Consider the following 27,172-nt stretch of genomic DNA (forward strand, 5'->3'; position numbering starts at 1 on the left):
AGGTGTGGGAGTCCCAGGAGATATTTAAGTAAGGACTGGACGTGGCACTCAGTAGTACCCTGGTCACAGTGACAAGGTGGTGTCCTGTCATAGGTTGGACTTGGTGATCTCAGAGGTCCCTTCCCAGCTGATGGATTCTGTGAGTTACAGTGCAGCCCCTGGGCACCTCTGTCCCCACGTGGAACCCCTCACACTCCGAACAGAAAGGCAGAAAAGAAAGCACACTTCTTTTTTTTCCAAAATATAACTTTATTATATATATGCATATATACACACACACCACACGCACTATATAGAAGCTGAAAGAATGCAAAACAGGGATGGCCCACAAACTGTTTCAGGTGTGCACAGCATACAGGTTTCCAAAAACCCCCAGCAGCTCCTTACCTGCATCATTTCCACGTTTCACACCAAACCACAACCCAGAGCTCACGGCACCAAGCGACATCGCACTCAAAGGAGTAAATGAAAATAAAGATGAAATATTTCTCAACTCAGTCCAGTGTCAAAAAAAAGCTTAAAAATCTAAATGTACAAATTCAGCCTTAAAATGGTTTAGTGCAAATATGAAAATTAACAGCATATTTTTAAGGTATTTAAATAAGCTTTAATATAACTCTAGTGCTTCATTCCTATACATGTTTTCCCATCAATAGATCCAACAGCACAGGGGCATTTCCTGTTAAGGGTGGGACAAACCCAGAACCTGGAAACAAACAGCATAAAGTCACTTGTTAAATCATTTATTTATCTCTCACTGAAGTTCGTTAAAAAGGGACAGGGGGTATTTATTAGTGGAAGAGCAAAATATTTATGCTTGTAGGGATTCTGGAGCAGGCGGGCAGGGCAGCGGGAGCGAGGGGTCGAGAACCGCTGTCCCTTGTCCTGACATTCAGCACACGCGGCTGCTGGTGGTGCAAAGGTCCGTGGGGCAGGGCGTGGCCCCGCCATCAGAAGGTCTCGTCGTCGTTGCAGTCGGCCGTCCAGTGGCCGAACACTTCGCAGGTGTCGCAGTAGGGCCGCTCCTCGCGCCGGCTGCCGTGGTGGGCAGAGTGCGGCGGCTCCTCCAGCGCCTGCGCCTGCGTCGGGCAGTCCTCGGTGTCGTGCAGGTCGAAGCAGCCGCAGATGTCGCAGAAGAGACGGGGCTTCTTCTTGGACAGGCTCTCCTCCTCACTGCAAGAGCAGCACCAGCACAAGTCAGTGCCTCTGTCACACAGGAGCAAGGCCCACGGCCCTGCACAGTGAGCTCGTGGTTACTGAGACTCAGGAAATGCCACAGAGGCCAACAAAAAATAGGATACAAACCCCTTCTCCACCACCCTGCAGTGCCCCCACAATCCCCTACACTCTAATATTTACTAAACAAGCCACTGTTTCTGCAAGTATTTGTGCAGAGACATCTAAAAGAAACACAGGTGAGCTAGGTCCTCTTTTCCCTTAAGCCAGGTGAAGTCATGATATATCAATTAGGTTTTAGTTCTAATTCTCTGGATTGGATTTTCCCATCCCAACACAGCTACAGCCTCTTGAGAGCAAAGACTCTTCTGCACTTGGAAAAAGGCTGGATTCACCAAGTCTGACAACAGACATGTCACAATACATCAGCATTTGTGATTGATAACTACAGAGCATCATTTGCACCACCAGTTACACCACAGTGTAAGAAGAAGGCTGGATTCAACCACTGCTCTCTGGGGAAAGCTCTGTCTGTCCCTCCTGACAGCTGAGATCAGCTGCTGCATCACACAGCTCCCAAACTGCTCTACCAACAAGTCCCAGAACCAGAGCCAAGGTTTCCTTTAGGATTTGTACCTGTCATAGTTATTTATCTCCTCTTCGTTGCCATTGAGGGCTGCTTCACACATTCTTTGTATCTTCAAGTTCAATTCTTCGTTTTTCCTTTGCAGATCCACTATCACTGAATTCAGGAAGTCGATCTAGGAGAGCCAATGACAAGGACAGTCAGAGGGGCAGGGGGATGGCACCTGGCCCAGCCCCGGGGTTCAGCGCTGCTGAATGTAACCAAGGAACACTTGGCAAATTAACAGGGAAGCAAAGAAGTGGAACTAACCTCGCCCTGGTGGAAGGAAGGGTTGCCATCGGCAGGTGAATTCAGGGAGGCAGAAAACCAGAAAAAGATTGGTGGTTAGTGTATGTTCATGACAGTTCTGATGGCTGCAATACTGGGAAGGACATTTTTAAATCACTGTGACTGATGTTCATGATCTAACAAAGGCTTTATTGTGAGCAGAAGGTGATTCTATTCTGACCATCTTTTCTGGGCATTTGTTGGCACAGACCCCTGGGAAACAGCACTTCACGAGGTCACTATGACTGTCCTACTCTGCATCACATCTTCCTGGCCCCAAGCACGTGCCAGCTGAGCACCTTCCTTCTCCACTGCTGCCAACCCTTGTTCTGAGTCCAGTTCTGCAGTTAGGGAGAAGCCATGGCCAACATTTTCAGCTGCAGAAGCTTAGAGGTACCCGGGAGCTCAGGGAGGCCATTTCTCCAAGATGGCAAGCACCAGCTGCAGGTGGGCCACAGCTTTTCCTCATGCACATCCAAGAAACCTTCAGAAAGAAGGCCAAGGAGCAGTGAGTGCTCTGCTGGGCTGTACCTCTGACAGGCTGCAGGGCACAACTTGCCACCCTTATTTCCTGCTTGTTTCCTCACATTCCCATAATCTGAACTGTTTCTCCAGTATCACTCATGACTTTATTCTTAGTATTTACTGTTACTGATATTTCCCTTCAGAAGCTAAGGGCTACAAGATAAATCTGCCCGTTAAAATCCTGACTGATAAAACCTGGTAAGGACTGAGTTTGGCATATTCCCCTCCCCTACAGCCCCACTGCTGGTTCAGCATGCTCATGTGCACATCCAGTACCTGCTTCTCTCTTGCAATTTCCTCCTGAAGCAGAGTAGCAGCATCACCTGTAAAGAAAAAACCAAACAAGGTACAATGTGACTGGTGTGATGGCTCAGTCAGAAATAATGTCACAGTCTCTGAGGGCATGGACAGTGGCGTGGCTCTTGCTTTACCTGAGGGGCTCATTACAGTTAAAGGCTGCTCGTTGTTTTCCTTGAGTTTTTGCTCCAAGTTCTTCACCTTTTCCTCAAGTTTCAGTTTGTCAGACTCCAGTGACTTCACCACTGACTGCAGGGTTTTTGCAGAAGCGTTTTCTCCCCGGAGCACCGTGATCTGGAAGAGTTGTTTGAGAGCACTTGGACCTTCCAGCACCAAGTCAGAGCACCAAGGCCACAGCCCTTGAAGCAAGGGCTGAACAGCCACCAACATCACGTGCCAGGAATCACCTGTCTCAGCACAGGTATCTAAAGATTTGAGGCTAAGGTTTAACTGTGCCACATGAAAGAAAAATGATCAGCCAGCTCGTCAGGAGCCAGCACACAAAATCTCTGGCTGCAACTTAATTGAAATTAGGAATCATCCCACTCCTCATTTACCTCATGTCTGAGTTTTTCCAGTTCCTCATCTTTTTGTGTGATCAAGGCACTAGTAACATTGATGGATTTCTGTAAAGATGCTCTCTCTTCATCAATTTCTTTTTTTAAAGCTGATTCTCTAAAAGAAAACCAAGTAAAACCGGAAGTCATCTAATGAACGGATAACTCTAGTGGCCTAGTGTCATTTAATTTCAAGTATTAAACTACTGCAAGAAGTGGTTCTTAAAAAACAAATTACAATTTGCTACTTGACTAAGGTTTTATATATGTATAAACATTTCAGGTGTTACAACTGTGGAAACAAAGCAAAAACTTTACCTAGGTAGTACATGCCAGAATCTGCATAGCACCGTATCCATTTGAATTTAAAGGAGCAAGTTAACAGACTGGGGAGATATAGGATAAACAAACATGTTGCACAATGTTCCACAAAACCTAACTCGAGAGTTTTGTTACTTCTTGAAAATTACTAAAAAGCAACAAAACAGGCATGCAAAGCTCATTGTACAAGTTGTCATGCAAAGCATGGATGAGGCTGGAAATATCAGCTGGTCCTCACTAATTTTAGTGACATCATCATTTCCTGCACATGGAGAAACAACATGGGATTTGTATTACTTCATGGGAGAAGGGTTAAAAAGAAATTCTCCAAAGCAGGCACAACACCCTTCTGTGTACATATGCCCAGTTTTCCCAGTCTTTTCTGTGGGTCTAACAGATACAACTTCTGCCTACAGTTCCTGCCTCAAGGCACCCTCACACTGGTGCAAGCAGATCTTCCTGACAGCTCACAGAACACACAGAGTGAGTAACTGTCCTCTGATGTGAGGAGCATTGCTACAAATATCCTTACAAGCTGGAAGGTTTTGCTTTAAAAAGAAAACAACAAAAAAGTGACTTCAAACTGTTTACTTTTCTCCAAGAGGAACTGGCTCTTCAGCACAGGCAGCAGTGCTGCTATCAGCTCTGAGCTCCTGCAGGGACTCCAAACTGCACTACACTCTCCAGGACTGCTGAAGCATCAGGAGCAGAGCCCATACATGTGAGAGGATGCTCAGGAGACAGCTATCGAGCTCAAATGGAAAAGTTTCCATCTCTGTGGTATCTACAGTTAGTGAGAGCCACGATACCCAGACCATGAAACACAGTAAATCTCACCCACTCGAGATAAATGGGCAACTCAACAATGAGAGCACAATCAATGCAATTCTTCCATTGTTCAGATTGTACTCAGGAATGGAAGCAGCAAGTGGAGAATCTGGGGTTTAGAAAAGCTGAGGCAGCTACCAAACAAGAACCAAAATTTGATTTGATTTTGGTATATTTTTACAATGAGAGAATCAATAGAAGTGGAACACAGCAACTTGCAGACTGTGTGATCTTGCCTCCACGTACAAGTTATAGTCTCGTTAATAAAACCCAGAAGGGCACTGGCATGTAAAGAGCCCCTGGCCAGCCCCGAGTCAGCAAAGCACTCAAAAACTCCACAGCCACCTCCGTATTCTCCTGCAGGATTCTCAGTGCTCCAGCCTATCCTGTGGTTTTCAGTGCTTTGCTGAGTGCATCAAAGGCACGTGGTGGTGTAGGAAAGAATGTGCCACCAAGTGCACGGGGTGCTGCTGACAGAGAAGAGTTGCAAATCCAGGATTTGCTGGGAAGTAAACCCTGAGGACATCTGGGAATCACATCTGGAAGTTGCTGCTCACAAGCTCTGCTGCACCCGAGACTTCTCCCGAGCATCCCTGTGCCGTGCACACAGCTGGGGAAGGGCAGATGGAAACCCCAGGGACTCAGCCCATGCTCAAGAGCTTGTGATTGAGCCAATGTTTCCACTTGGTCAGATCTTCATTGAGAGATCAGGACCAAACAGATGCTTTTGGCACAAACATGGTTAATTTGCCATTTGTCGGGCTCGGCTTCAACCACCACAACACAGGTGGTTGAAAAAGGCAAACAGGGTGTAAGAATAGAAATAAAATATTTACAGACTCAATACAGGAGCCTCGAATGCTAAAACACAAGGGGAGAGAAAGGAGAGAAGAAAAGAGGAGAGAAAACAAGAGGGGAAGGAGGTCCCTGTGCTGGAGCTTTGGGTTTTCTTTCCCAAGACAGTCTCTCCAGGAGCTGCTCCAGTGGGAGACCCAAAAATGCTGGAAGTGGAGAAGCTACAACTAACAAAGGTGCTGATCCCTAAGTGTGGATGGATCACAGTTCACTTCCAGGCAGAGTCTTGGCTGCTGCTGGAAGTGGATGATGCTGGGAGCATCGTGTGCAGTGGGAGTCACACACGACAAACCAAGGAGCAGCTGCTGAATGTGAAATACCTGCACTGGGAGAGCTTGCAAGGAAAATCTTGTGGAAATGATTTATTTTATTTGAAAAAAAAAATTGATTTGGTGAACTAAAACATTTTTCCTGTCAATTCAAGTCCAAAACATCTGCTTACCATAAAAGTAATAAAAAGTCATAAAAATTACTTTTTCATTTTGATACCATTTTAAAACTTCACTTTCTTGAGAAGCTCAAACCATGTTCTGAGCAGTGTGTGGAAGTGGTGGGAGAAAGAGGTTTGTTTTGGTTTAACATTAGAAAACAAATCACCCAGATTCTTCCCTTACTACAAAAATAAGAAATTCTAAGAATGAAGCAAATACCTTAAAGTGCTACTGGGTAAGCTTTAAAAATGCAAGATAACAAGAACCACATGTTAGAAACATGGAGTACAAATGCAAAATACTGTAAGGAAGAACAATATTTGCACCAAGGGCCTCTTCTGTTTTGGTAAAAAATATATAGATTTTTTTTTCATTTTATATATATGTATATATATATAGAGCTGAGTGTTTTACAAAACAAAAGCAAGACACCAAGGGACAAAGGCAGCCAAAATATGTACAACAACTTTACTAAAAAAAAAGTAAATTATTTATTGTAACGTGGATAGACTTTCTTGAGTCTTACCATTAAAGACACACAGATATAGCAAGGGAAGCAAGGGCAGGAAAGGGAAGAGAGAGGAATGAAATGAGTATCGATAAATAGCGAAGCTCAAAGACAGTCAGACAGCAACCCACACTGAACCCAACGAGCTGAGCAACACAGAACCCCCCATGATCCACAAACACCAAACTCCTGGCACTCCCAGCCGGACTATTTCATATGAGGGGATGCTAAAATAGAGGGAGAGAATTCCTGGGGGTGGAAAGAAGGTGAAAAAACCATTGCTAGAGATTTGACCTAACTGAAACACAAAGATGGCTCTTGTTCAGCAGCTTGAATTCTTAAGGCAAAAGGAGGAAATCATCATCTTCCCATCACCACATTCTGTGGAATTTGGGAATTTAGAGACTTTTTTTCATCATTTTTAGTTTATTAGCTCTTTATTCAGCCTAACTTTTTTATTAGCAGCTGTGCCACATGTTGACACGTTCGGAGCCCCAGTGCCTGCAGTTTACCCCAGCAAGGCTGTTCCTGTTCCTATTCCTGTTCCTATTCCTATTCCTCATTTTCCCCTGTTCCCGTTCCTCATTTTCCTCTTCTATTGCAGTTTATTCAACACTGCTGAGCAACGTCATTAAGCCAGTCACAAACTGGGGCATTTTGGTGTAACCAACTGAAGGTAAAGTCATGGTAAAATTCACTTCACTGATTTCATAAGTGTCTGGATTATTTCAGGCAGCTCACCCAGAGTAAAACAGGAGAAGGAAGATCAGATCAGAGCCACACACCTTCCTTTGTAGAACTTAGACAGAGTTTGTCTTTGAAAATGTTCTCTGTGAAACAGAACTGCTGGAAAGTATTGAATGACTTGGTCCCCACTCCCTCCTTCCTTTCCTCAAGTGACTTCCAGGAGTTACACTACTGAAAACACATTTTAAAACATGTTCAGTAACAGGCTGGTGATGCAGCTCATGAAGCTGGTTAAAGCTGGAGGTTCAGCTGATCCAACTCTGACATTCCCTGGGGAAGCACTGGCTTGGGAAACACCCCATGTGCCTGCTGTCCTTTGGAACAGCGGAAAAGAACAGTCCCAGAGAACACTGTCAGGGAATGAAGAAGGGAACAGTGATAATACTGAGTGGCCAAGGATGTGCATAAACACCCAAGTGCCACTCACTGTTCTTTGTTGTGACCATTATAAAGCCAGAAAATTTAACAGGGGTTGGTTTGCTTTTCCTGGAACACCAGAGGTGTCGTGGGGAGCTGTGTTGTTTTCTAAAGATTTATGTAACAGCTTTTGGAAAGCCCCCATTTCTCTCAAGGCACAGGGGCCGATCAGCTTCCCATGCACACACTGCAGACACTCAGTTTTGTGACTTGGGACCTTTCCCTGAGCAGCAGTTTACAAAGGGATGCCCCAGTCACCCAGGACAAATCTCCTGGCATTTAAAAGCAGTGCTGAATGAACTGCAATAACCCACAAGGAACTCGACAGCCCAAAACCATGAGAGCAGCAAGTCAGTGCCCAGTAACTTTTCTTTCCTTCTCCCCTTTTCCTCTAATAACCCTCCTCAGCATCACTGTATTGTCCATTATTTCTTAAGAGCTTGCCGGGTCAGATCTGTGCACACACATTTTATCAGACCAAGGGACAATCCAACATTCCAGAGCAGACTAAAACCAAACATTAAACTGATCACTGCAAGTAAGAATTACCACAACGTGGGAGGTGTGGAACTAAAGCAAACGTGGACAGTTCCATCTCTAATCCAATGAGTGTAACAACTCAGCACTTTTAACCATGACACAACAGAAAAGAACAGCTCTTAGCAGTGTTTTTGTGTTACATTTCTGTAGGACTGTGGGGTTAACACACATCAGCAGGAACAACTTACCTCTTTTTCATCTCTAATAACTGGTTATTGAGTACTGATCTCTCCTCTTCCAGCTGAAACACAAGTACAGACAGACTCCAGTTGATACACTACAGATTGTTTCCTTAGTATAATATATCAGAGCATCATTATCATCATAAAATAGAAGTGGGAGAGGCTGCAGAGCCCCCAGATCCTCAAAGTAGCAGATTTTCTACTGGCACAGCACATGCACTCAAACACCAACTGTTCAGTGACCAAAACATCAGCTACTGAGGGCCTGGTGGTGCTTTATAAGCATTTCCATGTCCTGTGCACACAGCAGAGGTGTGAGACCAGTGTTAAAGGATATTTCCAGGGCCCCCACACACCCCAAGAACCCTTTGTGTGCCTGGCCATTACTTTTAGCTCAGCACTGGTGAATTGCTGGGTTTGCTGTGCTGGATCATTGCACTGCTGATCCGTATTTGTTACTGCCCCGTTACTCAGAGATAAATTATTGATCCCAAAGCTCTTGGGCTGGTGTTTGTTACCACTTCCTGAAGCTGTAACTCAGCGAGGTCACTCTTACTGCCTTAAAACCAGCAAGGCCTTCAACTGAAATTATTGTTGTTGGTTCTTGGGTCCAAACTGGGTTAGGAAATACAAACCAACAAAACTGCAAAGGCCCAACACAGAAACAGTGGGGCAACTGAGCTTCTGGTAAGATTAAGAAAACAAGTATTTTTCAGGCAAATTAATTATTTTTCACCATCTCCTCCTTCCTTCTTATTCAATGGACAAAGCCAGCAATTACAGCTGAGAACTGTCTGTATCAGAACTCCCTGAGCACAGTTTCCACTGGGATTTCACAAGCTTCCAGGGTTCATCCACAAGGTCAGGAACACATACATTTATAATGGAAACCTCAGAGCCCTGACAACAGCTCCTGTCTCTGATGGAGGGAATTCTTTCAGCACTTTGCAGATACTGAGGTTTGGCACAGAAGGTGTTAAACAAGTTTCCTTGAGCAGGTGGGTTGCCAGCCAGCCCCCAGCTCAGCTAAATGCAGCTCACTGAGAGCAGCCATCTCCTCCACATTTCCTGACAAGTTACCTTCTCCTTCCCTGTGCTAGTGCTGTTAAACATTCCAGGTTTGGGATGAACCAGGATCATTTCACTGGGCTTAATCAGACAGCTTTTATTGATATGAAAAATAGATACTAGAAGGGTGTAGAGAGACTTCTATAAATAATTCTTAAAGCAAATCAAGACGTGTCTCTCAAGGCAAGTGACCACTGTGGGAGAACAGAGCAGCCAAGGCACTATGGGGATATGGGCACATTTTTCCTGCAGGTCAAACACAGTCAAAATCCAGTTCCACCAGCAGCACCAGAGCATCCCCTGATTCCCAGTTTCTGTCTTGTTTCCTGCCCTGAGGCAGCCTGTGTGAACCCCTGACATCTGTACAGACTGGTGACGAAAAAGGGAGGAATATGACAAGTCTGAGAAATGTGACTCCCAGGCAGCTGCAGCTTCGGCCGCTTCTCCAGACCTTCGTTCTAACACCTGGGTTCCAGGCCCCTCTCCTCCTGCACATCTCCAGAGTGAGGGGACACATCTCCTGTGCATCACACTTCCCAGCTGCTTTTTGGGATTCCTTGTCCTTTGCCAGCACTGGCATTTCTCTACAGTCACACTCGGCACCCTCAGAACAGACCTTGCACATGTTAACAAAAGATGGGCCAGCTGAGCTGCTGGGTATTTCTACACCTTCTCCAATTAATTTCAAATGCCTGGGCAGGTCTGAGGCTGCCAAAATGCCACAACAAATAATTCGAAGCCAGGAAAGTTCCCTGAGCTCAGTATTTATCTGAATGTGACTCTTTAACTAATTACACTCAGCTAATTATTTACGGATCAATACAGAAAAGCTCCCTCAGCATCTCTGGTGCGAGACACTTTAACCTTTAGATGTCCAGATAAATCATTCAAGGATCCACTGATTTTGCAAACTGTGCCAAAAGGAGCCACGGATCCTCTAACCCAACTGACAACACACCTGTTAGAATTTATGTGGATACCATAACAACAGCTCAAAATTCCCAATCCCGTGTTTGCCCCTTCCTGATGCATTTAACAGGTACCTGCACAGAGCCTCTGCAGCCCGAGCTCTGCTGCGTTCTGCTTTCCTCCCCACTGCCCAGATTTTTGGGAGCACAACGTGCAGCTCCCGGGCAATCCCGCGGTAGGAAACAGCATGGGGGGAAACCCGGACTGGACCTTTCCCGGAGTACGGAATGGGGGAAAAAAAACCCGGACTGGAGCTTTCCAGAGTACGGAATGGGAAAAAAAACAAACCCGGACTGGATTTTTCCAGAGTACGGAATGGGGGGGAAAAAAAAACCCGGACTGGATATTTCCCAAAGTACGGAATGGGGGGGGGGAAACCCGGACTGGATTTTTCCCGGAGTACGGAATGGGGGGGAAAAAACCCGGACTGGATTTTCCCAGAATACGGAATGGGGGAAAACCCGGAAAGGATTTTTTGCCGGAGTACGGAATGGGGGAAAACCCGGACTGGATTTTTTACAGAATATGGAATGGGGGAAAACCAGCCCATGGCTCGGGGGCCGAGGGGTCCCTTCTCTCAGGGCTTTTCCATGTGTCAAAATGCAGAAAGATTTGAGCAGTGCTGCCAAATCCTTCTGAAGTTACAACTCTGCCTGGAAATAACAGGTTGCCTCAAAGACTCTGCAATAATTTAGGAAACCCTGTGGGAGTGGAGAGCAGCTCCCAGTGGCTGTTTGGGATGTGCTCTCCCCCCTCCGCTCCTCAGATGGGGAATGAGTCAGTGCTGAGCCCACACGTCTGGGACTCTGCTCGTCACCGCCAAAGGCTCTTGAGGATGAAGGAGTCTGAGCATTACTCCTGCCAGTAGCTAAAGGATTTACAAACTGGCCAGGGCTGTAGTCACCCATCCTCAGGACTTCCAAACAGACCCCTGGATAAAAATCAGCCTGTTGGCTTTAAAAATATCAAGCCTGCTGCAGCATGGAAGAGTCTGTGCCCTGTCAGGGTGACCTAGGTTACAGTGTAAGATGTAACCAAAGGTATGTATTCTCTTATCATCCTCACAAGCCCATCCAAAAGTGGGTGGGGCAGTGTTCGTTATCTCCTACCATGACTCATCCCTGATAACACCAGCTGGGAGCAATCTCTGTTTAATGGGCAATTAAGGACTCACCCCATGACTCACAGAATTAGGTCATCCCATTGTGAGATGCCCCACCCAGGGGGAGGAGCCAAGCATTCCCACCTGGATATAATCTGGAGTTTGGAACACAGTCAGCCCTTACCTACTGGATTCCCAGAGGACAAGAGCTACATAACCACCACTAGACCTTCAGAGGAGGATCAGACACTTCTACAGGATCACTGCCTCAACAGAACTTTATCTATCACTTCAAAGAGGATTGCAGCCATGCCTGAATTGGACTGGTACCACCACCCTGCCTGGCAGGGTGTCAGGTCATATCCTGGCTCTGTCAGGTTAAGCCAATATTTCTGTATTATTGCCTTATTCTATATACTAATAGAGAACTGTTACTCTTACTTTTCATGTAACTGCCTGAAAGCCCCTTAATTTCAAAATTATAGTAATTTGGAGGGAAGGGGCTTACATTTTCCATTCCAAGGGAGGCTCCTGCCTTCCTTAGCAAACACTTGTCTTTCAAACCAAGACACACAGAGAACAGGATCCCCTCCCTACACAGGTGCTCTCTCAGAAAGGCAGGACACAAACCCTGGTCTCCTACCTTCCTGCTTTTGGATGATCTTCCCAAGATTCCTACACAGTGTGCCTGTCACTGGAACTGCTCCACAAGAACTAAACCCACCACATTAGGGGCTGTAAATCTATTTTACCTTTTGGCAAGTACCAGTGATACAAGCTGAGTAACTTGCTCATATTTTAAAATTCCAACAATGTGTTCAGATATAATAGTGAAAAATAAAAAAATAAAGTACCACCAAAAAAGCACCTTACAGGGGTTCTGTTCCCCAGGACCCACAGCCTGGCTGCAGCACAGTGTGAAGTTTGAGCAGACACACGCACAGCACAAGTCCAACCAAGGAGTTTTACACAGCATTCTGAAATACATCCTAAGTATTCTTTGTTTTCAGTGGGGAAAGCAGGAATAAGAATTTAAAAGCTACATTTCCTTAGGTGGATGGACATTTCCACAGTTGTATAACAAAATCACTCCCGACAGAAATAGCAACTCTCTGTTAATACACTTGGCTAAAGCACGTTTAATTTATGCTCATTCCCAAGCCTTCCCAAGTATCCTTCCCGGGTTACATAACCTTCTGTCAGCCTGCACTTCCAACCTCCCCGTGCAGGTGGCTTCCAAATTTATTTCCAAACGTTCCCAGCACCACTCATCCTTTCCAGCACAAGGCTCCCCGGGGCAGCCCCGGAGCTCCGGCGGAGCTTCTACCCGCCCGCTGCGGCCGCTCTACCTTGTGGTGACTCGAGACCTCGTCCCTGCTCCTGCCCAGCTCCTCGGCCAGTTTCACGTTCTCCTCCTGCAGAGCCTCGAGCTGCTGGGACTTGTGAGCCGCTGCCAGCTTGAGCGCTTCGCTGCGAGCACACAGAGAGCATCGTTACCATAGGAACGGGAGAGGCGAGGGAAAACTGGGGGAGAGAGGCGGCTTCACAGCTTGGAAAAATACATCAGGGTCACGTGGCTGAGGGATCGGGAATAGCAGTGACAATCCTGGGGACACAGGGACAGGGTGAACCCTGCGGCTGCACAAAGCCTTCCCCTCGCAGTGGTTCAGGTAGTCGGGAATTCCCATGGGCAGCAAGGCTGGGATTTGGAAATACAGGGTTTGGCCAGAGGGTTGGCAATGTTTGCAGCCTGGACTGTTCGCAGAAGGGAACTTTGCAGCCAGAGGTAAAACAGAATTGCTTAAAAGCATAAAAAAGAAAATGAAAACTAGGAAAAAAAGGCAACAAGAAAAAAACCCAGCTTAGAGCTCCTACTCCCTGCAAGGTCTGACATCCAAACATACAAGAAAGTGCAGGATCACAGGAAGCAAAACCTCATCTATTCCATTATTTTAACAGACACTAAATTGCAAATGAGACAAAAACAAAGCTGAAGAAAAAAAGACTTTGCAGCTTTCATCAGCCTGTGTTGCTACTAATGAATGTGGTTTCCTTAAAATACATTTATTTGTAACAGATTTTGGAAAATATTTTGCATGCTAGCTGTAACATGAGTGACTAACACAAAATCTTTAAGATTTTACATCTTTTGAAAAGCACAAAAGACACCCTTAATTTCACTGAATAGTAATTTTTATTACTGTTTTGTTTTTTAAAAAAGGAGTCTCAGTAGTCCTGTGTACCAATACTACAGACTTAAACCCTGACTGGAATATTAAAAATACTTTTATAACTGTGGGAAGTAGAAGAATAAGTCAGAAACTTATTCAAGCACTTCAAAATACAAGGATCTGTTGTCTCTTACTGGGCAGATTTAGACAAAAGTCTGATTTACTTTTGCGTTCAGCATCTCACAGGACTCTGATTTCTCAGTCATTTCTTCTACCTGGTCTCACCTTGACTAATTCCCACCCTGATCCCCCTGAACTGGAGCAAACTGCTCCCATCTCATATTTCTAACTATTTTTCCGTGCTGAGCACTAACCCCTTCTCCTTCTTCTTTTGGCATTAAGGCACAGATGGTTCAGGGCTTTATAAAAATCCCACACCCAACACTGGGGTCAGCGTGCCTGAAGTGCTCCTGTGTTCGTGCCAAGGAATCTCCAAGGGATGGCCCTGGGAGCACCCACGGCACTGCAGCTTTCCCTCACCCCAGCCTTGCAGGGAAGGCTCTTTCCCAAAGGACACCCTGTCCCTGTCACATCCCCTGCCTCCAAAGGCAGCACATTCCTCCAGCTCCCGTGGGAGCTCTCCTCACCGTCAGCACATTCCCTCTGCTCTCCTCACCGTCAGCTCACCCCTGAGCTGTGCTCTCAAACCACACCCTGCTGATGGGTACAAAGTAACTATTAAAGATCAATTGAAAACTAGAAAAGCTTCCCCTTCTCCCCAAGGTCTCAGCTCTGATAATCAGAGACCACGTTCAGCAGCAGTCTAAGAAACAACAGAATTAACCTCTCCAGAGTGATCAGGGTCCTGGGAACTGAGGTGCTTGATTTGGTGCTGGAGATTTTCAAGGCAGCATCTCCTATAAATAATTTCTGCCTGGCAAATTACAGCCCAGTATCTGCTGCCTGTTCACCATATCAGAGTCTACTCATCCCTTCATTAGAGCAACCAGCAATCACTTGCTCTGGCATTTCCCACAAGCACTGAGGCAGGAATTGCTCCTGGAAAGAAATCCTGCTTTTCTCAAAGGGGTCTATGCAATCACCAAGGTTTTCCAAAGCCACCAGCACAAACTGCCAGTCACAGCCAGACACTGAATTCTGTGAGCTGGTGGCCCTTGTGTCCCAGTGTCACCTTGGAGCTGTCAGTGGCTCAGAGCTGTCACAAAATGACAAATGGAACTACAATAATAATAATTAGTCAAAGCTGCTCTTAAGCTGTCAGCGAGATTCCAGCTCTCACCCCATGAGCCAAGAAATTCCTCTTGGAGCACAGGTGGAAAGAGGTCTGTGGTTTAATGCATGGCACCTCTGAGAGCTGGGGATGTGCAGCCACTGGCAGAGCAGCAATAACTGGGATCTTTATTCCCTGTGGCACAGCAAAAGCTTTGCTACAATGATATTCCACAGGGAAAATTACTTTATATCAAATGCTTTCAGTTTATTTGTTTGTGTCCAATGTTACACAACGTGAGTCTGTAGTATGTAAAATATTGTTTCTCCAGTGAAGCAGCTCCAATAACCAACAATTAACTTGAGTTTTACATTCCATATATAGGATTTGGTTTGTACCAGTTAGGAATAAATACACAGTAGGGACACAGAAATAAACTTCATAAAGCCATCAATGAAAAATAGAAGCAGAATCAAATATTCTATGAACAAAGCCACTTAACACTCCAAGTGTACTTGTAATTAAATCAAACAGAATTCTCTTCTAATAAAGATTTTAATATCATCTCATGCCCTCAGGTGCAGAACCCTCCACCAAACAAATTATTTCAAACTATGCTCCAAGGATTTGCTTCAGTTCCCTTCAGCAATTTAGTAGCAACATTCTGATGTCAAGTTTTGCACATGCCACACATTTAATTTTGAGCTTAATATCTGCTTTATAAGTGAGGATACCAGAAAGGTGCTGAAAGACAATTTAAAAAAAAAAAAATCAAAGGTACATGTGCCCACAAAAATGAACAGATTTAACACTGAAATACTTACAATTCTTTTTTAAGTTCTTCCACTTTCTTGTTCTCCAGATTTAGAAGCTCTTTCGATTTATTAAGTTCCTCTTCATTTTTCAGGTTGTTTTGTTTAAGCATGTCCAACTTAAAGAGAAAAAAACCCCTCATTACACCAATGAAACCACCCTGCTCTCAGGAAACAATACTCAGCCAAATGGGGGCTTGAGCTCCTCCTTTTCCATCTTTAGCCCCTAAATTAACCCAGCCTGTCTGGACTGACGTGTTTGTCCAACAACAAATTTTATGAGACATTCTGCATTCAAATAGAGCAGCACAAAGAATTCCAAGTCCACTGGAGAGCAGTGGTGTCAACACCCCAAGGTAAAGCCCAAAGCATCTCAGCTCCATTAACTGCTGCAGCACTCAGAGCATTATTTGTTCTTTAAATGCAAAGCTTGTTGCTAAAATCAGCTGCTCCCTTGATCTTTATTCCTCTAAGATAACTCATAAATTCTGCTTTCCATACCTTATTTTCTGACTCAGGAGGGCTGAATGCTGTGCCTGCACCCACAGGAAATGAATTCCTTGCAGAGATCTTGTTGCATGGGACAAATGTTGGACATGGTTTTCCTGAGCTTGTGTCCCCCATGGTAACACCACGAGCTCATGGACCTGATTTGCTTGCATCCAGCCCCACAGTATATTACATAACAGATAATCTGCAGCCATTCTCATGGCATTACAGGACCTTGTGGATTTTTTTAATCCAGAAAGGGAACCCCTCCCATATGAACGTCACCACTTCTAATTCTCGAGCCGGCAGATCCTGCTGGAAATCGTTCCCGTTCCAGCACTTAGGGCAGCCCAGCTGTTCACTCCCAGTGCTATGGGAGCTGCAGAAGACCAAAGGGTGAGGGCATCCTCCCCTTCCTCAGGCCCTGGAGCAGCACAGAGTGGTGGGAAGACACAGCCTGGGAACAGATCCCAACAGGAACTGCTGCACCTTGGACTGACACCACGTGCAAAATACAAAATAATCCTGACCATAAAACCACGTGCATTTTCCATCACTCTGCACTCATCCAGTGATTTTTCACAGGGGAAAATGACAGAATCCTCTCCTGCCTAATCCAATTCTCTATAATTCAACAGTTGCTCTCACAAACCAGGCAAAACTTTTCACAGAAAAGCATTTAATGTGATTACTTCATTCTGCAGCTTCTCGTTTGTCTGTCTTGAGCTCTCCAAAGAGGCCAAAGTTTCAATCTTTTCTTTGTGAATGGCATCCTTCTCCTTGGTCACCTGCTCCACTGCCTGGAAAACGTCTTCTGCCAGTTTGGCCACCTGGATATAAAGGGAGGTGGGGAAAAAAAATCCCCAATTAGTACCAACGGGAACTCTGACAGCAAAAGATCAATACTTTATGCAGAGCTCCATGGTTTGTAAGCTGCTTCCCAGTCAAGTAAGGACTTCAGCTGGGAATTTATTTGCATTTTGAAGCTGCATAAAGTATAAAATGAAGTGAACAAGAGAAGATCCAATTCCATGCAGAAACAGATCATAACCTCATGCTCATGTCACCACTGAGGAATTCCCTCTATTTTAATTCCTGGATTTCTCATTATCACCACTGTGACTGCTCTCAGACCTCTCACCTCTTTAGGCAGTAGTAATTCAACAAATATTCACTTCCAACAGCCTGGTATATTTTCAGAAAATATGGAATTACAAAAACTCAAAAATTTGGAAAATAATGGAATTAGAGATAAAGCCAATTATTGCATTATTTCAGTATTGTTCATTATGGCCTCATAAAGGAAACACTTCACAAAGATATTAAAATACTTAGGCAGGTGTAATCTATAGGATATCTCGATTCCAATTTGCATTCAATGGGATTTTCTGGGCTTCAAGCCACACAAACTGAAAATCAAAGTATTTTATACAGAATTTGTTGGTGGTGAATACAAAACACTTCTGTGAATAAAAAGAACATCAGAATTGTCAGTGTCTTTCCCTGTCTCTAACACTGCTTTTATCCAATTACATTTACAGGAGCAGCACATTCTTTTATATTTTTTGGAGTAACTCAGGTTTGTAGTTTGCTGCAATTGAACATAAAATTGCACAAAGATCCAATCTAAAACCTTATCTATTACTACTTTAGGTTTTAAGGTGCAGAACCCTTTACCAGAAGGAGCTGCTCAATGTCTCCTACGAGATTCAGGGAACACAACTTCCTTTTATTCACAGTTCATGTTGTTTTCTTGCAACATTCAGCAACAACAGAGGCTTTTGTAGTTAAAAATATTATTTAAAAAAAATTTTAAGTGTCCTTCAGACTCACAGCTGCAACTTGCAACAACCCCCAAGTACCACATTGAGAGAGCCCACAACTGCAGTGTGTTATGAGTGTGCAGTGAAGTGCAGAGAGGAAATCAGGGGTTAGTGCTCACGGTTAGTAGAATCAGCCCCAGACTTGACTTTTAACTATGAATTTCAATACCTCTGGTTTTTGCACTACTGCTTGGGTCTGGAGAGTCTCAAGTTCTTTTACTTTCAAAATCAGATTGTTCATTTGCTCCTGCAGCATCTGATTTTGGCCCTGAGACTCCAGCAATTTGCCTGAGAGGTCACTATTAGCTTGTTCTAAAAGTTTAACTTCCTCACACAGTTTGTAATAATCCTGGGAGAATTTCCCCTTCTCATTCACTGTTCCCTCCTTACTGATGACCACACTTTCCTGCTTATCCCTCAGGCTGTCCAGTTCCTGAAGCAACTCAATTTCCTCCTCTTCCATCAGCTCCCTCTCGTGTTTGAGCTCATCCATCTTCTTGGAGATTGAGCTGTGCAGGCCCTGGAATTCTGCTGCTGAGCTGGATAAGGAAGCAAAGTCACCCTTCAGTCTCTCCATGCTGGAAGTGAGCTGCTCTTTCTCTGCACAGAGGGTTTCTTTCTCTTTCATTATTTCCACCAGTTTCATCTCAGATTTTTCTTTCTCCTGAACTAGAAGTTTTTTCTCAGCCAGAAATTCCTCACTTTTCTCTCTCAGCTCTTCTACCTTCTTTTCTAAGCAGCTGATGTTCCTTTGAAGTTCCCTATGTCCCAACAGAAACGATTCCTCGTCCAGTTTTCGAGCTTCCTTTTCTAAGGTTAAGTTTTCTTTCATAAGAGCAACCTCCCTGTTTAATTTCTGACACTTCTCCTGCAGCTCATCCCTCTCCCTGGTCAGCATCTCCCTGGCAAAGGAGCAGGTCGCCAAGGAAGACGACAGGACCTGCTCGGTGTGTGATGCAGCAGCCAGCTCACCTTCTAATGCTCTTTTGGCATCCTGGGCCTCCTTCAGAAGATTGGAAAGGTCACATTTACAGGCCATCAACTCTTGATTTTCTACAGTCTTCTTACTTAGTTCTCCCTTCAGGGCTTCAATGGAATCTTGGAGCGTGGCATTCTCTTGAGCCAGAGCATTCTTGGACGAGAGGTCCAGCTCACGTTCTCTCTTCAGATCAGAAATTGCCTTTGCGCAAGATTTGTTTTCATCAAGAAGCTCAAAGTATTTTGTCTCCAATTCCTTCTTCTCTTGGAGAAGAGCTTCATTATGCTTTTCAAACTGCAACGACTTCTGAAGGACAGATTCCTTTTCCAAGGTCAGTTTGTTCATGTTCTCAGCACAGACTCTCTCACAAAGCTCAGCATCTGCTGAGGCCTTCGCAAGCTTCTCAGCAATTGCCTTGTTTTCATTGAGAAGTTGCTCCCTTTCAGCCAAAAGCCTCTGTTCTGATGAAGAAAGAGCCTCTTTCTCTCGAAGTAACTGATTACATTCCAAACTGAGTGTCTCTCTTGAGGCTTTCATTTCCTCCAGAAGACAAGTGAGACTCCCAAGGGAATTCTCCATCTCCACAGTGTCTTCCATCACTTTGGTAAGCTGTGTTTGCATCTTTTCCTCTCTCACTTTTAACACTTGGTTTTCACTGACTGCATTGTCTAAACTCACTTGCAGCTCTTCTGTGCCTTTGAGGAGCATCTCCTTCTCTTCCTGCAGGCTCTGCAAGACCCTGCCCAGCTCCTTTTCCAGGGCTTCATGCCTGTCTTGAAGAGCCAAGACCTCCCCTAGGGCTGAATCTCTCTCTGCAGCCAGAGCTAACACTTGCTGCTGAAGCTCCCTTTGGTCACTGGCCAGGGCCTCACAGGAACTTCCCAGCTTCTGGATAACATCATCTTTGTCTTTTATAACTGCATCTTTCTCTTTCAAAAGTCTCTTCTGGTAATTCTCCAGCTCTTCCCATTCTTTGACATGTTTCTGACATGCCACATCCACGGCATCTTTGCTGGCCTGAAGTTCTTCCAGCTGTTGGAACAAGGTGAACTCCAAGGACTGCAGAGCCTCATTTTCCTGAGCTGCCTTCAGCAGCCTTGCCTGCACTGCCTCAAGTTCAGAGAGTAATTTGCTTTTCTCAGAAACCAATGTTCCCTTTTCTGTGCTCTCCTGCTGGCTTTTGGCCTCAGCTTCTTCCTTCTGCTTTAGGATTCTTTTATTTTCTGCCTTCAGTTCTTCTTGGTCTTGTTGCATTAACAAAATCTTTGATTCCAATTCTTTAAGTTTTGATAACAAGGGACCTCTCTCTAATTTTAAAGTTTTCCCCTCCTGTGCCAAAGTCTCTTTTTCTGATATCAAAGCCCTCATCTTGTCTGACATTTGTTCGATTTCTTTTCTGGATGAGGCTAACACAGAGCTTAAGGACTAAAGAAATAAAGTCAGGGAGAAGGGAAAACAAAAATCAAGTCAAGCAGATGAATGAGAAATGGGCTTTAAGGGCAAATAGAGCAACTGTAATTTAAGTTTTAAAAGTGCATACACTGACACACAGTCCCTGTATGAACTCAGCTGCTGACAGACACCCCCATTACATTACAGAACACCCGTAATCCACAAGAAAAGGTTTTGGTGGCTAAATAGTGTTAAAAAATCATGGTTTAATGTTTCCTCCATCCAAATTTCATGTAATTTATAAAACTATTCTCAATAAACTGACTGACTGTAAATTATTCAAAAGAAGAGCCACAGAATGATTTCATGAGACTCTAAATGAATTAAAATGTAAGGAGTTCTATTAGACACTGACTTCCAATTCTCAATTTCACCCATAGATAATTCTCCTCATGATTCTATCAAAAATATATTGTCATAACCCCTTTAATTCAAAACACCACATCAGTTGTGTCAATATTGTGTGTCAATTTATACACTAAGTAATTTGCTAAATCATACAGCAAAGATTGTAGCAAATAATTGATGAGGGATGAAAGCAAGCAGTAATGTCAAGGAAACAGGAGGAAAAATCAAAATTGCTGAAGTCCAGCTACACATTAAATAGCTGCAGATCATACTACAAACCAAAAGGTGTGTAGCACTTCTAAATGAAGTGGTTCACAATGCATCTTAAAATCAAGCATATATAAAAAACCAGGGAATGACACCTGGTTCCAGCTGGCTGTGCTGAGCCAGCTATCTACGAACATAAAATGTTAACTGGTATCAAAGAACTGTCTCTCATCAAATCTTGCGTAATCTAGAAAAGAACTAACAACCAGTTTGTCCTGTGGGCTTCTCCTCCCTAACCCAAATCCACGTACTGTGGAAAAGTTCAAAACAGAAACACTGCAAAAATCTGGCTATGAAAGGCTGAAGCAGAGAGAAAACCAGTCACTGAGACAGAAAATTTAAACTTTAAGTCACATGCAGTGTGACAAAAGCCACTTACTCTGGCCTGCTCTGCTTGTTTCTGCAGCTCCTCAGCCTGTGCCTCCAGCTCGTTGTTTTTCCTCTGGGCACTTTTCAGTGCCTCTTCTGCATCCAGCAGGTTCTGCTTAAACCCTTGGATATCTGCATCATGTTTAGCCACTAGCTCGGAAGTTTCTTTTTGATACTTGGCCTGAAGATCTTTGTACTGATGTTGGCTGGTCTCAATCTCCTTTTTCTGGTGGAAGATAAAACAGCAAAACTCTGTTCTAGCAGCAGTGGGACAATATTCTGCAGTTTGAGTGCTTTTAAAGTTGTTCTTACCATGTCTGTTAATTGATCCTGCAGACTTTTCAGTTCTGCTTGATGAATCTTGAGGGTTTCCTGCTGACTCTGCTCAGCTTTCTGTGTTGTCTGCTCCACGTTTTTCTCAAGCTGAGCAGCCTTTTCATTTGCTTTTGTAAGCTCAAGTTGTATTTGCTCCAACTGCCTGGAAAGACCAAATGAAAGAACATCACTTTTTGCTGACAGCACCACAAGCACAGAGATGAAAGAGCCAAGATTGTGCTGAAGTTCTGTATTCTGACCTAGCATTTAGAAAGAGATTTAATTGTTTAACAGATAGAGAGTGTTCTGCTAAATTCAATATACACAGGGAAGACCAAGTAACTTTGCTCCCCATCTGGGGTTTTGTAAGGGTGAAGAACAACTATTGTACACACAATTTTTATTTGGAAAAACCCCCACATTTTCTCTCACAAAAATGTGACCCAAGTCTTTTATATATCCAAATAAATGGAGCTGATCAGGTAATCAAATAATCACGAAGCACAATCACAACAGTCTGGATTATTCAAGAGGTCATTTACTCTGGGCAATGAGAAGGACATTACATAAGAATTTTGGAATTATCAATGTTGGATGCTCTTCAAATCACTCCCAGGAGACTGTTTAGATTGATTTAGTTTGCTAGAGTAAGTTCACTTGTCATATCAATGTGACACTCAGGACCATCTTGTTCAGATATTTACAGAAAAATAAAATGAGAAGCTGGGAGCGTGGGAGAGGAGTTTTGATGTGACAATGCTCTGACAGTGATGAAATACCTTTCTTTTAACCTCAGCTCATCGTTCATTCTTGTGAGCTGGGCAGAGCTGTCTCCTGATGACTTAATGATCTCTGCAATGTCATTTTCAAGTTTGGCTTTTGCTTCCATCAGCTGCTGCTCCCTCTCTTCTCGCTCCCTCAGTTTCCTCTCCATCTCTGAGCAAAACAAAGGTTGTTAAGCTGTAAATTTAAGAGGAAGGGTATGCACAGAACAGCTAGAGGATTGTAAAGAACTAGAAACAGCAATACTGATGCTACAGACCTCACAGATCACCCCTTTAAAATGAAAAATGATGATAGATTGAACTGGTAACTGCAGCAAAAGATTAAGGACTCTTAACAGTGAAGAGCAGCTAGCCACGAGCCCTTTGTTTCTGAAGTGATTCACTTCAGACCATGAGAAGTGGGTATAAGTTCTGCTGTCTCAGAGGGGAAGGAAGCAGAGGAGGAAGAGAGCTGCAGGTCTTGCAGGTGAAACCACTCATCAGCTGTACAGCAGAGCAACAGAAAATGAATAATGAAGGCAACATGAAGCTACAGTGAAAAAATGGCTCAGGCCAGGGCAGGAACTGCCAGGGGCAAGGGCAGCCCTTGGGATCACTTCTCCCATGCCAACAACGCCAGGCAAGGTTTGCTTCAGGGCACAAATCATGCTTGACTTCCCTCTACACTGGTTTTACACAGAGATGTACAAGGAGAAAGGCACAGCAAAGCCTCCTACAGGCTACAGGAGCCACACCAGAGCACACAGCTGATGCATTTCCAAAACACTCAATTTCATCCCTTCCTTACCAGTCAAACTAGACTTGAGCTGCTCCAGTTCTGAAGACATGAGTGCAAACTGCTCTTCTTTTTGGTTCAGTTTTTTCACCGTTTCTAGGCAAGTAAAATTTGGAAAATAAAGTTAGTAACTACTTAGATGCAGACAATTCCATCTACTTGCAAGGGATGTTACCCTTCAGAGAGGCTGCAAGTAATCCCATCCTTTCCACAGCCACTGAAGCTGCTGTACCATCAGGCTTGAAAGTGTTTAAAAAACCCATTTTGTTGGCATTTCATTTCTGCAGCTTTTTAGTTCTCTGTTTATTTTAGCAGCACATACCTTGCATAGCTTGTTGAACATTCTCTGCTTCATCAGCTGCACTACTAAACTTTTCTTTCTGAAAAATTGATAAAAACTTAAGGTAAGGTTTGGTAATAACAGTACAATTCAACCACTGAATTTATATTAGGTATTTTTCATGTACAAAATAAAATAGTTTTCGCTCCTAACATAAACAGATCTCAAATTTCTGAGTTACAGGTTGGCACAGATGTATTCAGCAACATATAGCAAGATCTTCCCTTGCCTTAGCTGCAAGCACCTCAGCATTTAAAGTAACTCCTCCTTCAGCTGCCACAGAGCCCAGGGTAGGAAACAAGAATCTGGGGTCTCTATCCCTGCTGCTCCCAGGCTGCACAGGGGACACCTGCAACCCTGTGAGCCATCTCCTAGCAGTGTTTTCCAGCTTTACCAGCAGGAATTGATGCCAAACAGTGAAGAAAAGGGAAGATTTTGAGGAAGGCAAGTGAGGCTCTTCCACCAACTCTGAGTATTTACTACTGGCCGTGGAAAGACCAAAATTCCCATTGTTTTGTTACTAATGCCAGTGTAGTTCCTCAGGGAAACCCCACCCAACAACAGAGTATTTGGAAATTTATTTAAATGAGAAATGTCTTGAAAAACCATTTTAAGAAGTGTGTAGCAAGCATTAGTTGGTACCACAGCTACAATAAAGAGCCATTAAGTGTTCCTTAATGAGCAGTCTAAATTTAAACTGCTGCTGCTTTTGATTTGGTTTAATTTTATCTGCAATCCATAAATAGATGAGTTCTATTTAGACATAACACCTGATAACACAGCACTCAGGTGAAATGATCTTTTTACTGAGAGAGATCTCATTAGCCATGAACCCCTTCCCTTCTCTCCATGAGTAAAACACCTTTGGAAGGCTTTGCTCAGAGCTGATCCACAGATTTCCATTACACTCTCACCATGAAACCCAAAATCCAAAGAGTAAAGTCAAAATTTTTGGGTATTACTCACCAAAACTTGAAGTTCCTTTTCCAAAGAATCTTTAACTTGATTTACTGCACTCAAGTTTTTCTCAAGGTCAAGAAGCTTTTGCTCTTTGCCCTGCAGTTCTTTGGCCAGATTACTGGCCTAACAGAGGTGATAAAATGGAGTAAAATAAAATGACAAACATGAATGAAAAATTAGAAAAATTAAAAGGTGAATCTGAAAGAAATAACTGTAATATTAAAATCACTCTAAGATGAAAAATTAAAAAAAATGAAGAAAAAACCATGATGGGTTAACTGCGTGAAGCTGATTTCCACTGATGATTACATACATCACAGCACTAATTGCATCTTGGAATAGATTTGAAATAATTAAAATGTAGTTATTTTGGCATTAATGATGAATACATTATTTAATGGCAGACATTTTTGAGTCCATTTAAAATTTCGAACAAGTTTCAGCATTAGTTCAATCAGTTTTGGTTCTTTTTCGTTTGGTATTTTTGAACTGATTGATTTGTGCTTCAATTGGCTGATCAGATCAAAACACATCCACGGGGAGGGAACCTTTTCAAGGGCTCTGTACCACACCCAGGGATAGTGCAGAAACCCAGTGTAATCTCGAAAAGAGAGTCAGAGGTAGAAATCTGATATCTTGGAACCACCTGTGAAGGGTTTAGGAAAGCTCTTTCCAGTTATTTTCCTTCTACTCTTCACTACCATCAGCTTTAAAGAGGTGTTTCATCCAAACCCAAGGAAAATCCTGGATCGAGTTGCACTCTGTGGTTCCAAAGTGCAGTGAAACAGTGCCAGCAACATCCCTGCAGAGCCTGGGCTTAAGGAAAAGTTCCACCAGGATTTTCTGTGCTTTCTTTTGTTTTTAACAGCCTCTTCCATCACCTTGTCAGAGGAGGGGAAAGGTCATGAAGGAAATATTTCCCCACCAAGCCCCAAGTCCCTTTATCTATTCCCAAAGGTTAAAACCTTAGGATGTGTGGATTCTTCTCCCAAACAAGCCAACAAAGTAACTTTTCCATAACAGGAAGATTTCAGCACAGACATGCCCAAATCTGCAGCAAGGAAGTGCAGAAGGATTTTTTTCCTTTTGCTTATTGGTGCAGGTGGAGCACCAGAAACCTGTTGAGACACGACCCAGTTAATGCTCCTCTCAACCTCCTCAGATGGTCCCAAGATACCCATTCAGTAAAACTTGGTTTTTCTGTGATGTATTTTCCATAGCAGATTAAAATGGTACAAATGTAAAATAAAAGCAAAAGAAAACAAAAAGGATGGATGTTGATACAAACCTGGCTAATTCCATCAACCTTTTCAGTCTCTAAAGTCTGAATTTGTTTCTCAGCTGCCTCAAGCTGCTTGCTAAGTTTCTCGATTTCCAATTTACCTTCAGAATTGGCTTTCTCAAGTGCAGCAAGGTCCAAAAGCTTTTCTTCAGCAGCTTTGATCTGTGGTGTAAGACTATCAATAACTTTGGTTTGTTCATTGTACTTGGCTTGCAGTACCTCTAGCTCCTTTACCTTTATCTCAGCTTCCTGCAATTTGTTTAAAGTGTCTTCCATTTCTACTAGATGCTGATCTTCCACACTTTCCAGTTTGGTCTTCAGGCTTTCCAGGTTTTGCTCTTTCTCTTCCACGACTGCCACCAGTTTTGCTTTCAGCGACTCGATCTCTTTCAAGTGATGAGATCTCTCATTTTCCTGCTTCAGTTTTAAGTTTGACATTTCATTTTCATAGTCTAATTTCATCTTCTCAATCTGAGTCTTTAACTCTGCGAATTCTGCTGTCTGAGCCCCAACACCTTTGCTGAAAGAAACTTTCAGCTCTTCCATTGCTTGCTGATGGGAGGCGATTGCAGATTCCAGCTTGGACTTCCACAGCTCTATCACGTCGGAATTCTCCTTGTTGGCGTGGTCAAGCTTGGTTTTCAAGGATTCATTTTCTTTTGCCATTCTCTCATTTGAGGCTGAAAGGGACTTGATCTCTTTCTGCAAGGCTTCCTCACTAAGGCCAAACTTCTCTTTCAACAAATTCATCTCATTCTGATGTTCTTTGCCAGCTGCTGCCATTTTTTCTTGCAAGGAACTGATTTCTTGTAGCAAGGAAAGAGAAGTGTCCACGTCATCGATGTGTTTGCTGGAATCCAACCTCCCTCGGAGCTCAGCCACTTCCTTCACCCTCAGTGCCAGGTCCCTCTCCAGCTCCATGATCCGGGACTTTTCCGACACTGTCGCCACCTATGATCAACAGCATTTTAAGAAAATAATAATTATGAAAGAACATTTAATACAAAGACACTCTTGGCCTTGCTGAAAAGCTTCCACCGAGCATTGCAAATTGCTTCAAAAAGGGAAAAACGTCCACAATTTCATCATGTATCACAGGCATCTTGTTTTGTCTATAAATGTAGAATTTACTAAAATTCATTCTTCTGATATTATCTAGAAATAACTTGCCAAAAATCTTACAAACCACCCTGATGGATATTATCAATGATTAACAAAAGGTTCCTCAGAACCATTTTAAAGCAGACTGGAAAAGAATGGAGAACCTTGAGGTCTTTGTTGAAATAATTCCTTCCAAACTCCTCTCACACCAGCTACAATACTGTCAGAGAAAACGAC

The 27,172-nt window shown here is 43.7% G+C and overlaps 1 protein-coding gene across 6 annotated transcripts in view; it reads right to left on the reverse strand.

Annotated features, from left to right (window-relative positions):
• Window positions 1–235: 235 nt before the first annotated feature.
• CLIP1 (CAP-Gly domain containing linker protein 1) overlaps window positions 236–27,172 on the reverse strand; it is a 61,718-nt gene continuing 34,781 nt past the window's right edge. For 4 of the 6 annotated variants that reach the window (XM_082293237.1, XM_082293234.1, XM_082293235.1 and 1 more), the window contains exons 11-25: window positions 25,841–26,785; window positions 24,559–24,675; window positions 23,575–23,632; window positions 23,265–23,348; window positions 22,472–22,628; window positions 21,690–21,855; window positions 21,388–21,603; window positions 18,132–20,366; window positions 16,832–16,969; window positions 15,663–15,769; window positions 12,786–12,906; window positions 8,304–8,356; window positions 3,469–3,586; window positions 3,046–3,205; window positions 1,932–2,937 (exon numbers count right to left, since the gene is read on the reverse strand). In XM_082293237.1, coding sequence (XP_082149363.1) covers window positions 2,768–2,937; window positions 3,046–3,205; window positions 3,469–3,586; window positions 8,304–8,356; window positions 12,786–12,906; window positions 15,663–15,769; window positions 16,832–16,969; window positions 18,132–20,366; window positions 21,388–21,603; window positions 21,690–21,855; window positions 22,472–22,628; window positions 23,265–23,348; window positions 23,575–23,632; window positions 24,559–24,675; window positions 25,841–26,785 — 4,845 coding nt within the window. In that variant the 3' untranslated portion in view covers window positions 1,932–2,767. Of the gene's footprint in view, window positions 1,174–1,812; window positions 2,938–3,045; window positions 3,206–3,468; window positions 3,587–8,303; window positions 8,357–12,785; window positions 12,907–15,662; window positions 15,770–16,831; window positions 16,970–18,131; window positions 20,367–21,387; window positions 21,604–21,689; window positions 21,856–22,471; window positions 22,629–23,264; window positions 23,349–23,574; window positions 23,633–24,558; window positions 24,676–25,840; window positions 26,786–27,172 lie in introns of those variants that run through there. The other 2 variants (XM_082293239.1, XM_082293238.1) reach the window with 2 other exon arrangements.

Source organism: Coloeus monedula (assembly GCF_965178545.1).
Source record: "Coloeus monedula genome assembly, chromosome: 18".
NCBI classification, from domain to species: domain Eukaryota; kingdom Metazoa; phylum Chordata; class Aves; order Passeriformes; family Corvidae; genus Coloeus; species Coloeus monedula.